This window comes from Seriola dumerili, unplaced genomic scaffold, assembly GCF_002260705.1.
Source record: "Seriola dumerili isolate Sdu_G_001 unplaced genomic scaffold, Sdu_1.0 BDQW01000088.1, whole genome shotgun sequence".
Lineage (NCBI taxonomy): Eukaryota > Metazoa > Chordata > Actinopteri > Carangiformes > Carangidae > Seriola > Seriola dumerili.
In genome coordinates, this window is record NW_019174343.1 from 10,720,906 (window position 1) to 10,733,455 (window position 12,550).

The following is a 12,550-nucleotide window of genomic DNA, read 5'->3' on the forward strand; positions in this document are numbered from 1 at the left end:
AGTAACAAACATCAGCGGTGCAGAATTATCCTGTTGGTCCCCATTGGTAAATGTCAGAATACTGTAACTGTAAGGATCACGTCGTAGCTAACACAACATTCTGTGGATAAAGGAGTTGTTGAGGTTTGCGAATTCGGTCACTTGCGGGATGAACCCACAGAGAACTGTCCCCAAACTTTACACTTAGCCTCAGCTCCACGGAGCGTTTTAGCGTCTTTCAGCTTATTGTTTTGGTTTTCAGGCAATAGCAACTGTACTGTTTTGGTTCACTCCCACAGCTCTCGTTAGCACTGTTTCCAGACGCAGCCAACAAAAAAAGTTCTAAATGCCCATTGTACAGCACACTAATAACACAAAAACAAAAGTTGAAAACACAGTGAAGCATCTAGCAGCTACAGAACCAGATACTTTTCTCAGGAGTTGGTGAGAACCAAAAACAGAGATTTAATGAGAGTGAATCTGGGACTTGCATTCACCAGTGAGACAGAAACACAACTCCAAATGATAATGTTGCTCCATATCTGTTGGATGTGTAAACAGACAGCTGTTTGCTAATACAGTTTCCCTTAGGAATTCTCTAAGGTGGTAATATGTCTATCCTGTCTCTCCAGCTTGTTCTTACAAGGTCAATCAATGCAGCTGTAGTGAAACCAGTGACAAAAATCAGTATTTAAAAAATAAAGTATAACATTAAAAGAAATATTTTGTCAGTATAGAAAAGTGAATCCTTGAGGATATTCTGTTTTATGGTCTCAGGTAAATGCATGTTTATGTTTCCCTGCCTGCTCTGCATCGTTCCCACAGTTATCCCCTTTCATTTATGCAAACTGGATCAAACTGCTGCTCCCTGGGAGGAATGTGTCATGGGATATGTTCACATGAAGGCTCTATCTGGTGCTAATGGAAGCAGCTGGTTTGAGTGGCCTAGTTATGAGCACTTCATTTGAGTTATGGAGGTGCAGCTCTCAACACAACAGAATAGCTTCAGGTGAGCTGATGCTGTGAATGTGAGCGGGAAAAGAAAATAACTCACTATTGTCGTACCAAAGAATAAAAGTATTCGTCTCACCGAGCTGGAAATCAGAAACCTGCCTTTAATTCAGCATGGAAAATTGAATGTAAACTAGTTAATACATTTTGTTTGTGTGAAAATTTCAAAACGAAGGAGCTTCATTATTTTGTGAGGTTATCACGTTCCTGTCACAAAGTCTACCTTTATCCCTTGATAATCTTACGAAGTGCTTTCAAGTCGCCTAAACCCTGCACTCATTTCATTTTTCATCTCCTTCTCTCAAGTTTCACTTTGGTGTGACATCAAAGAGGTGGCACTACAAACACACTGCATTTCTCTTTCAAGTAATGGGATATAATAGTACAAGATTACTGCCAAAACTAATTTGTCCAAGTGCATTAGAATAACTGCTGAAACTTGGCAGCAGGCGTTTTACATCACAGGCCCTGCTTTGAATTGCACCTGCGTGCTGAAAATGGGTTTGACGGGAAAGGCTCATACTGCAAATAAAATATGAAGACCCAAACAGTACATTTTGTTTCATGTAGAGCATGTATGTGTAATTTATGTCCTCGGGGTGCATGGAGCACATTGTTACAGCATGGAGAGCTGTGAAATGAATGAAAATAAAAAAAAAATAGTGTTGTTGTCCAGGAGCAACAATAAAAAAAAAAAAAAAAAGAGTTATGAGATGAGATGAAATACACACACGAGATCAGGACCCTCCTGTTTGAACCCGTCTGAATCATCACTTTATTTACTCCCACCTTTTTATGACACTTTTCATATGTTTCAGTTACCTCGCAACAGGGTCAGTTTTTCTTGACCATGTGGCAGGCTGGACAACCTGCAATGTGGAGGTGGAAATCTGCTATATTTAGTTAGGGATATACTATGACATATCAAACTACAAGAAAATTACCCAGCAAAGCAGGTTGTAGTTCAAGCTTTAAGCAGGGTTCTCAGTGAGCGAGGGAGAAAAGCGAAACATTTGTAACAAACAACAAAAAATTACTCATCAAAAAGAGGTGTGGGTGTGAAGGTATGATACACAACAGGTGTAAAGAGTCTCAAAGACAAGTTATATGATCTTTAGTTTGTGTTTACTTTTATATAATGGCTTTGATGCCAAATTTGGCCCAGTCTGGAGCCAGGCCATGGCTTGTCAACACAGTGTGGCTCTAGTCTAATCTAGGAAAAATAAACATGATGAAACGTGTCTAAACTACTAATCTAATGTAATGCAAAACATGTAGGTTGCAACCCTATTAAAACAGGAATCAGATAACAGCAACCGTAGGTAGGTTTGGATCTAATTCTGAAAAGTAAGCTTCAGGTTTCTAGAGATGTTTATGATAAATACAGAGTGAGAAAAATCCCAAGTTATTTTATTTTTGTTACCACAAACACACAGTACACAATATCATAATAATTAATAAAAATGCTATCTATCATTGCAATTACTAAATATTTCTAACAAAGGGTAAGAATTTTAGACCAGTAAATTTTAAATTGTTGAACATTAAATAAAAAAAAGTTATTATTATTAATTATTTATTTTTTATTAATATCATTCTAGTTCTAGCAATATTTTAGTGAATAGTGAAAATACATTTTGAAACACAACCTGCTGTGAACTGTGGATTCCCCTCACACTTGAAAGCTGCCTTTTTAATTTAAAGCATCATTAAAATGAATTACTGAAAGGTTGAATACATTCATCACATTTTATACTACTTGGTTGGTTGTCGTGTAAAGAACAGGAAACATGAGGTGATGCAAAGATTGAAGTCCTTTCATCAGCAGATGGTATGAACCAACCACCTGACTCCTTTCAGAGATCAACAGAGGTTCAACATGTCTTCTTAGAGTTTTCTGTGTCTCAGTTCATTTCTCCATCTCTCCACTTCCACAGTGCTAAAAATCCATCTGAAACATGAAGAGAAATATTTTAAACCAAGGACTTTCACATTAAGGGCAGCCTTATGTTTGATGATGTGTTGTAAAGTGTTTAATTTAGAAACATCAAATGTTTGGTCTTATATAATTAACCCTAACCCTTTGATACAGATTTCATACATGATATTACCCCTCTCTTTCACACTCCCTTCCACCTCTGTACTGCATCAATTTCAAATTACTTTAGTTCACCAGAGTAAAGTAATTTCAAACTACTTTAGTCCAGAATGTCTTTCCAGAGAGTCCTGGGTACATAAATTAGAGATTGTTTGTCTTGACTGCTCTCAAAATTAGGATTATGGGTGAATAAGAACCTTTGTCCTCTTTAGAAAATGACCTTAGAAAAAATTGGACCAAAGAGGCACAAATCTGTTCACAAAAACAAGCAATGCACTCCTAATTCCTAAGAGACATACTAGCTTTGGGGTGAGAGACGGTTATAGAAAGATCAGACTGTGATTGCAGTGAGGCACAGTGGCTGTGTGAGTGGGAGCAGAGCAGAAAAGGGAGGCCTTACTGTGGTAAAATGAACAATGCAGGTGATGGCAATGATGAGAAGGCCAATGATGATGGAGGCGATAGCAACATAGAGAGCGTTCCTGCCCAGCCGCCTGGACCCATCATAGTCACCCTGATAATAACTCTTTCTAGACTGAGAATAAGAAATCACTGTTAAAATATAAAACAGAAGATTTTACTTTAAAAACTGCTGCAATAACAAATCCACTGAGTATTTAATCAGCGACAGAAAAATTAAAAACTCCAAGATTTGTTTGAACTGACAAAATTATGTAAACTATAACGTGTCATGTAAAGCTTTCTTTACTCAGCTTTCTTTCTTAGCCACAAGCTCTAATGGTTAAATTGTATTCTCTAAAATGTTGGTAAAGCAAGAGTTAGCAGGCCAGCAGACAGATTACCAAATCGGAGAACAGAATACAGTGTCGACAGTCTCGTTTGTGGTTTGGCCACTAACTGAATGTTTAAATCATCGCGCTGCAGCATGGAAATTTTGTTTCATTTTCCAAAATGGAAGCTCAAGTAGGTTTGTTTGATGGGCAGAGCAGGTGTGTGTGACTGGGTTACATCTTAGTGTCCAACATATTCACTCACAACACAACATGTTAGAACACTGTGTAACTGAAGCACATGTAACACACTGAAGAAAACACATTTCTGTTCACACTGACACGTTATTTCCTTAATGATACATAGCAGTTCCTCTGCATACCATAAGATGATATATATTCAGGAGATGCCATCAGCTTAGCCAAGTTATACATAGTCAATGCTTACCATGATAGTGAAGACCAGGGCCACAATGTTGACAGGGTATGCAGGACAAAAGCAGGTGAAAATAGTCAAACAAAGGTAGCTACGGAGTGGAGGTGGAGGTTCCTGCTCCTCTATAGAACCATGGTCAAAAAATGCACTCCCATTCAAGGAACTTTTCACTTGTGTATTTAGGACGCCAAGAGCCATTGTACCTGCAATGAAACACAGTCAGGGGGTGAAAAACACCCAACTTAATAAGGGTGAAAAATAAGCTGCAAAAAAGCAGAACTTAAAAGAACAGAAATCCAATTTGAGGAGTTGAAGTCCAACTTTTGACAAGAAAGTTTGAAAGTCTTGTTGATAAATCTGTTGTGTTGTGTGCTAGTCCTCTTTCAAAGCTGCAGTTTGTGGGGGGAGAGGGGAGCAGGAGTGAGGTGGCAGAGGGGACAGGATCACTAACCCTGCTGGCCTCAGTCCAGGACGCTGCCCTGAGCAGAAGTGTGAGGGATCAGACTGTTTACCACTGCTGGCACCGCATAGAAACACACAACATGCTGATACATTGAAATGATCCCCCTCAACAGTTCAGTGCCGTGTAACGTGTATGAATGTTGTTAATCCAGTTCACCACATCCAGTGTACGATGATCAGGGATTCTGCTGCACCATGCATTTACCCCTATATCATTGATCGTCTGGAAGTATCACAGTAAAAAAAAAAAAAAAAAAACACAGTTGAAGGAATCAGGCTGCCCATGGTAAACAGGTCCTCCTTTTCCATTAACTGTATCTTTTTCACCATTTAAACTTGGAGTGTCATTAGTTTTGCACAGTTGCCTGATGATGGCGCTAAATCACATTGCAATTCACTATGTAGAGAAGGTGAGTGTCTGTACAAATTTATATATATATAATAGCTGTTGAGATCACAGCGGTGGACCAGCTGCTTGATCGATATTGCCATCCCTACAAAACAAAACAAAACAAAATAATGGTCAACGGGCACCTCCTTGATGTTAGAGGTAGAGGTATGTAGGCCATGAGAAAGAAAGGCTAGTGCACATGGCACCAGGGTCACAAAGGGTCAGGGCAGAGGCCTGTTGTACACGCAACAATGGTGACAGGCATAGAATATAACTGTAACAAGTCTTTAAAGTCACCATGTTAAGATATTTTATGATTATGACACCTTTCTAAAATTATTTTTGGCAAGTTTATAATTGTAGAAAAAACAATCTCAATCGTCTGTTGGTGGTTTCAAGCCGAATAAGTAAGAGTGAATAGTTTGCCTGGGTTAGTGTGCAGAATGACAAACGGTACAAATGGTTTGCTTGAATTCTGCAGGCTACATCAGAATGTAAACAAACAAAATGTACATTTTCTAACCAGGTATCCTTACTGATAATTGAGACTTTAATTTCCACCTCTCATCAATGGCAGAATCCCATTGGATGCTCATTTGGGGTCAAAGTTCAATTTAGCAGAACTTTTGCCAGAAAGCCATGCACATTATCTCCAGGTCAAAGCCCCCTGGGGAGGGGTGTCATTTTTTTATACATCCACCAGGAGACGCCAAATTCAGAAATTCCTACAAAGGGGAGATTTAGGTCAAATTCATTTATAGAAATAAAAAAAGCCATTTGGAAATTCCAAAGCCGCATTTTTGAACCTAAGATTGTGATGTCATCACTGGTCAACATGTATGACATCAGTATGCCTGTATATACAGTCAAATGTATAGTAAAACAAAACAATCACAGTCAAATGCTTTAGAATAATTTATTAGGATTTTAAAATTGAAATTGTCAGAAAAAAACAAGGAAAAAAAATAAAAGCATTGCTGTAAAGCTTGGCAGAGGACAGCCCAAAACTTAAACTTTAACTGAGCTCATGTAGAGCTACAAGCTCCATTCAAAGCATTGGCCCTTTTCCTTACATCAACACAACAAAAAGACATCATTAAAATCAATATACAAGGGGAACAAGATCTCAAAACAGAAAAATATAGTTCTTTTTTTTTCTGAAAATAAGTCTTAATGCCGCAGAATTATCCACACGTCGTCTGCTATTACCAATAATAGTACTATTTTCATTTGTAAGGTAAAAAATAACTTATTGCTTTATTGTAAGTTAAAAAGTTACAGTGTTGGTGTCCAGCAGTAGTTTTATGTCGTGTCCCAGGCGGTCTGACAGAGGAACGACTGGCTGGATCAGGAAGTTTTCTGCTGTGCTGAACATCAAACAGGCTGCAGCAAGAAGGCTGAACAAACAGCCTGCTTGTTTTTTTTTTAAATGTTGAATTTGTTCCAGCTTTCTGACTTTTCCTGCCAGCCAGTGTTGTCTGTACTGAGGTCCTGTATCAGAGCCCACTGGGAGCGAGACCCTGTTCCATTTCTGGTTACCTGCCCAAACCCCCTCTGTTCACCACTACACGGAGCAGCAACTGTATATTAATAATAATATGTCAGTTCCAGAGGAGCACAAATTTATTAAAACTAAATATGAAATGGGAGGGAGGCAGGGGAGAGGAGCAGATGAGCCAAAATGGAACAGGGCAATCTTTTTTTTTTTTTTTCAGTACCAAAAAAAGGCAATCGAAATGCTCCTTCGTTGCCAAAAGTAGTTCCATATTACACCTTGATGTATGCGCACAACACTCACTCACACACACTCAGACGCAATCACATGCACCTTCAATAGTGATAAGAGGACAGAACATGACCGTGATGTTTTCTACAATTGCTTCTCTGAGAATGTCCTTCATTTGTTTTCACGGTGGAGAACACCGCATAAAAGAATTTAAAAAAAAAAAAAAAAAAGAAAGAAAATAAACAAAAAAACATTAAGAAGTGAATCGCACAAAAAAATATATATAATATTTTCAAAAAAGAAGAAGTCAAGTCAGCCCCCAACCCCGTGAACCCCTGATTTCTCCTGTTTGAAGGTGTTATTCTTCTGTAGTCCATCATCTTAATCTGGAGTAGTTTTCATGAAGATACAAGAAATCTGGTTCATCATGGTGTTAAAACTATGAAGTCAAGGTTGCTTTTTCGAGAAGCAAAGAAAACAAAGCCGTGACTTTGTAAAGTTTTTGAACTGAACAAATATGCCAGAAAAACTCCCCGGAAGCTCTTGACAGTTATCGTCACTGAGGCGACGCTGGAGCGGACTGGCCAACAACGTACACATATACCATATGCATACTGATAAAAGAAGTGAGATGACCACACAAAGTAGTAGATGACATCCTGCTGTTAACCCTTTCCAAACCAACCAATGGCATGCCAGCCGGTTCAGTAACCCCTCCACCCCCCACCCCTCCACCCCAACGTCTATGTACAATATCTTACAGGAAGACATAAAAACATTGCTTTAAAACCAATTACAGAATAAAATACCTTACAGATTATCATTATTATGTCAATATTAATAACAATATTACAAAGGTTTTGTTTTTAAAGACTACCAAAATATACATTTTAGTTTTTTTCCGTGTTTCCGTGAAGCTTGAGTTTTAAAAAAAAGGACTTTGTTGGATTTGTTCTTCCTTTGTTAAAAATGGTTTTCAGACAATGACCCATCTTGCACGGCTTTTTCTCTCTCTGGTCACATTAGTAACAGCTTTGAAGGATCATGATGAAACGACTTATCACATTGAAATAAAATAATAATAATACAAAAAAAACTCAATAGTCCTCTGTGTCTTTGTCGAAGATGACAAATGTTTCCTCTGAGATTTTTTTTCTTTTTTTCTTTTTTTTTTTTGCAGTTTTTCTTTTCTCAGCTTCAAAAGAAAGGATAACAGTGGGTGGAATCTAGTTATTAGACTACATGAGGACAAAAGAGGAGAGAAGGGGACGTTATGTTGAAGTGAGATTAGTACATCAAAACAAGAGTTCAGGATTTAAAAAGATATTCAGTCGGTGGGTGGAGCCACAGGGACCCAGGAGGGCCCGGTAGAGCCTGTGGCCGGCCAATCAGGTTGTGCCATCAGTGGGCAGCCAGCATTGTGATTGGCTCATCAGCAGAGGAGAAGCCCTCCCATCTTCAGTGACCTGAGTCTTCTCAGTGGTAGCCATTAGTGAACGCAGTAGCAATCAGAGGACCCTGAGGACACACAGAGAGTGACAGAGAGTGAATACTTTCTCTTTGCTTTGTGAATACATAAGTGCATCTATGCATGTATTCAATGTGTGTATGAGGGGGTGTGTGTGTGTCACTTACCCCTAGACCGTGGCCGAACCCTGTGCTAGGGGCAGGGCTAGCGGCGCTGATGTAGCTGCTGACTCCTGAGTCCTGATTGGCTGCAGCATACAGGTCAGCCATTGGTCCAGGGCTGCTGGTGCCCAGGAAGCCAGCTGTGCGTGAAGGGGTGGAGCCTAAAAGACAGAGGAGACAAGTCAGGCTTCAACAACACTAGAGGGCTTTCTACACAAACACACACACACACACAGACACACACACACACACACACACACACACACACACACACAGACAGACATGTCTAAAAATATTCTTTTATTTGTCCAAGCAGGCTATTGTACAACCTCTACCTAAGGCAACTTTACAAATATGCACAAGTAGACACATGGGTTTGTCTCAACATATCTCATACACACTCTCTCTCACTCTCTCTCACACACACACACACACACACACACACACACACACACACACACACACACACACACACGTACCTCTAACTACTGCTGCTGCTGCGGCTGCTGCCATTGGTCCATATGCAGTCAGCGGAATGGCTGAGGATTAAAGACAAACCACATTGTTGCACACACAACTCACTGTGGATCACTCTCATATCAAATCATAAGCAACAAACTACAGCTCAGTGTCAACATCTGCTCACACATCTGTCATCTGATTTCAATCCAACTGGTGGAAGGGGTAAAATCCAAAAAACAACTGCATCAACGAAATAAAATAACATCAAAACACACTGAACTTTAGTCTCTTTAACGATGGAAAAAATAATGTTACTGAGTAAAACAAGGAGGATGACGTTTCCAAATAAAGAGGCAAGTACAACTTAGAGCCATTAGATGGCAGTATAAAGGCAGAGCTGCAGGAGCTGCTTGTAGATCAGAGGCCATATTCACAAAATATCCTGAGGCTACATGTGGGACTCATAAAAAGTTCAAACTTTAGGACTCTGAAGATTTTAGGATGAGAGTTATTCACAAATCATTGTAGCGCTAAAAGCAGGTCTGTTTCTGAGATAAGTTTGAGGCGTCCTGCAGAGTCATGTGTTACTAAAACCTGCTCACAATCAGTCAAATACTGCAGGTACTGTGGAAAAGTAAAACAAAAATAAACTTTTAAATGTATATTTTGATGTACGCTTAAGAATCAAATTACCTATCAACAATGAGAATGACTCCTCAAACAAAAATGTATTAATGCTACTCAGAGCCACCATTTGTGGATCACCAAATGAAAAAAATAAATAAAGCAGATTTTAATATTGAATATTTTATTTTGTTTCATGTGTGAAATGTGTAACATAATTTATAAAATATCTAATATTTAATATATAATTAATCACACATAATTAATTTCAATTTCATTTCCAATTTCAATTTGTTATCTTATTTACATTAAATTATTCTTTAATTTCTTTTTAATTAAATGTAATTTCTAATTTAATTTTTACCCCTTTTCCCAACACCCTCTCTTAGTTTGGGAGTTCAGTCCGTCAAAGTCATTCTCTTGCTCTGAGCTTTGGACACTTTGTGAACATGACCCCAGGATTCACAGACAGAAAGCTCATTGGAAGTTTAAAGGATCATTTGATGCCACAGCATCACAGATTTCTTTAAAGATGCGTTTTCACAACGACTGAAAAAATAAAATACCCTGGAATGATCAAACAAAACTACAAATACTTTCTACCCATTTTATCCCCCGAGTGAAATGGTTTATTGTTACAGTAAACTACCTGATTATTCTTATCACAAGAACAGTCACTTTGCATAAAGCCAAAAGATATAGTTTGACATTTTGGGAGACACACTCAGATGTTCAGCCTTAGACGTGTGAAGCCAAACTGATCCTTGGTCAGCGTAGCTTTAGCTCTACAGTACATCTATGAAGATTCTGTCATCCAGGTTTACTGTATTTAGCAGCAGTGACACCAAACGCACAGCAGTTTCATTTCTACTCTCTGCTTTTTTTTTCTCTCGGGGGCCCTTGAGGGAGTGAGAAACCACTGACCTGCCAGCTCAGGGGGGTGGGATGATGTCAGGAGGGGGGTCCTCTCTAAATGGAATTCTAGAAACAAAGAAGGTCGAGAGAGAGAGCGCTATTATAAATACAGTCACCATCCACCGGCCAGACTACAAAGCCACACAAACACAGACATGTAGTCACAAGAGAACGCTAACATGGACGCACAAGCACAGAAAGTTACAAATCCACATTGAGGAAGGGCAGGAAGGTTGGAGCAAAGGAAAAGGAGGGGCGACACAGCCAAATGAAAGGGGGTTACATAAGTAGATAAAATAAACACAGAAGAATATAAGAGGAAAACAGGCAAATATCACAAATCAAAGCACAGAGATCAACATTTGAGATTTGAAACATGAGGAGATATTTTAGAGGAGGAAGGTTTCAAACAAAAACAGCAAGAACACTTTAAAAATCAAACTCTAAAAATCCACAAGCAGCCAAAGACTCTTCTGAGATCAAGATGGTATTAATCTTATATGTGTGTGTAATCCACATGGGTCTTGTAGTTCATACACATTTCATGACCCCGGTGCTCACAGCTGAATCAACTATATGCCGCAGCCTGTATCCTTTTAGCCTGTCCTCTCTCTCTGTCCGCAGAGCTATACAGTGTGAATTCGGTGTAATGTGTGGACAGACTTACCCGGGAACTGATAAGTGTAACCGGGCGCAATTCCAGAGTAACTGCGACTGGTGTAGGTAGCAGTCTGAAAACCTGGATAGCCTGTTAGAAAGGGAGAGAAAATCATTGGTTTTGTTAACTTGGCTGGACAAACATACATGAAGATGAACTTTATGAAAGAATGATCTGTTGACGTAAAAAACAATGAGCACACAGACACTAAACCATCAGCATGTGGTGAATTCAATCTCTTTTTAGCTTATACTGTGATTAGCACCTATATAGGGCACCTACTTTTACCTAAAGAGAATTTGGTTATTAGTATTAGGATTTTTGTCATATTCATTTTGAAAATTAGTGAGTCAATACAATTGGTCCCTCAGGTGTGAAACCATATATTCACATGCTGCAGAGAGTTTTAGCTGACCAATCTCCCATCAGCCATTTGTGTCTGCTCTGATGCAGCAAGTATGCTAAGTATCCAAGGCATGTGATGTCACAAACTGTACATTATCGTTAAAAGTATTAATTACATGATATTTAGGTGTGTAGGTTCTCTTTTTCTCTTTCTGGGTTCATTTCAATCAGAATATTTTGAGTTTAAAATGAAGCTCTGGATCAACTCATCTCATGGGGACATATGATTAAAGCATATTATCGTCATAATATATTTTTCCCTCGTATTTCTGCAAGGGTCAGGGTCACCAAAGACCAATTACGACAAACCGAACCTGACATGATTGACTTGAGACTATGACGACAACAGCACAGTACAATCTCAAATGTCCAGTAGAGGGAGCCAAACAGCAACAGATGACACCAGTGCAGCACTCAGTTTTCTTCTCTCAATGTCTCTTTGGAGTGGTATTTTACTCCAGTGTCTAGAACTGTGTCGCCCTTCAGTGTGTGACCTCTAAATTTTAAATACATCATTGTTTTATCCACTGTAGATGTGCACATGAGAATCAGCTCAGAGAACATTATCAAACAAATAAAGAATTTTAGATTAAGTCAGATGGATTTTTTTTAACAGTACATGGATGATATTAAGAAATACTACATGTAAGGAGCCGTAGAAGACATTCTTAACATGATGAGTTATATTGTTGTGTAAAGAGCACTAAAGTGGTCTAAGGCTAAATTTATCACACATTAACGGTGCTGCTGTTCAGGTGAGATCAGCGAGATAATGTCCAGAAAGTATTATAACTGAGCCTCTGTCAGATGGCCATCAAACTTTTCTGATGCAATAAAATATGGTTACATGTGAAATGTTTAGTAAGCAGCTTTTAAATTGGCCTGTATTTTGGAATAATAATTTGAATTTTTGACATTTTTTCCAGTAATAATTCAAAATACTCTTTAATTATATGATTAAACACATTAGTAATTGTGACATTTTATAAAAATCTATTTCATAAAATGGAAATTTCAGTGTTT

At 38.6% G+C, this 12,550-nt stretch overlaps 2 protein-coding genes across 2 annotated transcripts in view; both read right to left on the reverse strand.

Annotated features, from left to right (window-relative positions):
- Positions 1-2,811: 2,811 nt before the first annotated feature.
- On the reverse strand, positions 2,812-4,453 carry tmem233 (transmembrane protein 233). The gene is made up of 3 exons (XM_022745050.1): positions 4,268-4,453; positions 3,489-3,623; positions 2,812-2,941 (listed from the first exon to the last, which is right to left on the reverse strand). Exons 1-3 carry the CDS (start codon positions 4,451-4,453, stop codon positions 2,930-2,932), a joined length of 333 nt encoding a protein of 110 aa, XP_022600771.1. The 3' UTR covers positions 2,812-2,929.
- A 3,129-nt stretch (positions 4,454-7,582) lies between these two features.
- Positions 7,583-12,550, reverse strand: part of LOC111221920 (RNA-binding protein Musashi homolog 1-like) — a 23,275-nt gene continuing 18,307 nt past the window's right edge. Inside the window, exons 10-14 of the mRNA XM_022745514.1 lie at positions 11,132-11,212; positions 10,474-10,530; positions 8,943-9,002; positions 8,470-8,624; positions 7,583-8,352 (exon numbers count right to left, since the gene is read on the reverse strand). Of these exons, the coding sequence (XP_022601235.1) occupies positions 8,311-8,352; positions 8,470-8,624; positions 8,943-9,002; positions 10,474-10,530; positions 11,132-11,212 (395 nt within the window). The 3' untranslated portion in view covers positions 7,583-8,310. The remainder of the gene's footprint in view (positions 8,353-8,469; positions 8,625-8,942; positions 9,003-10,473; positions 10,531-11,131; positions 11,213-12,550) is intronic.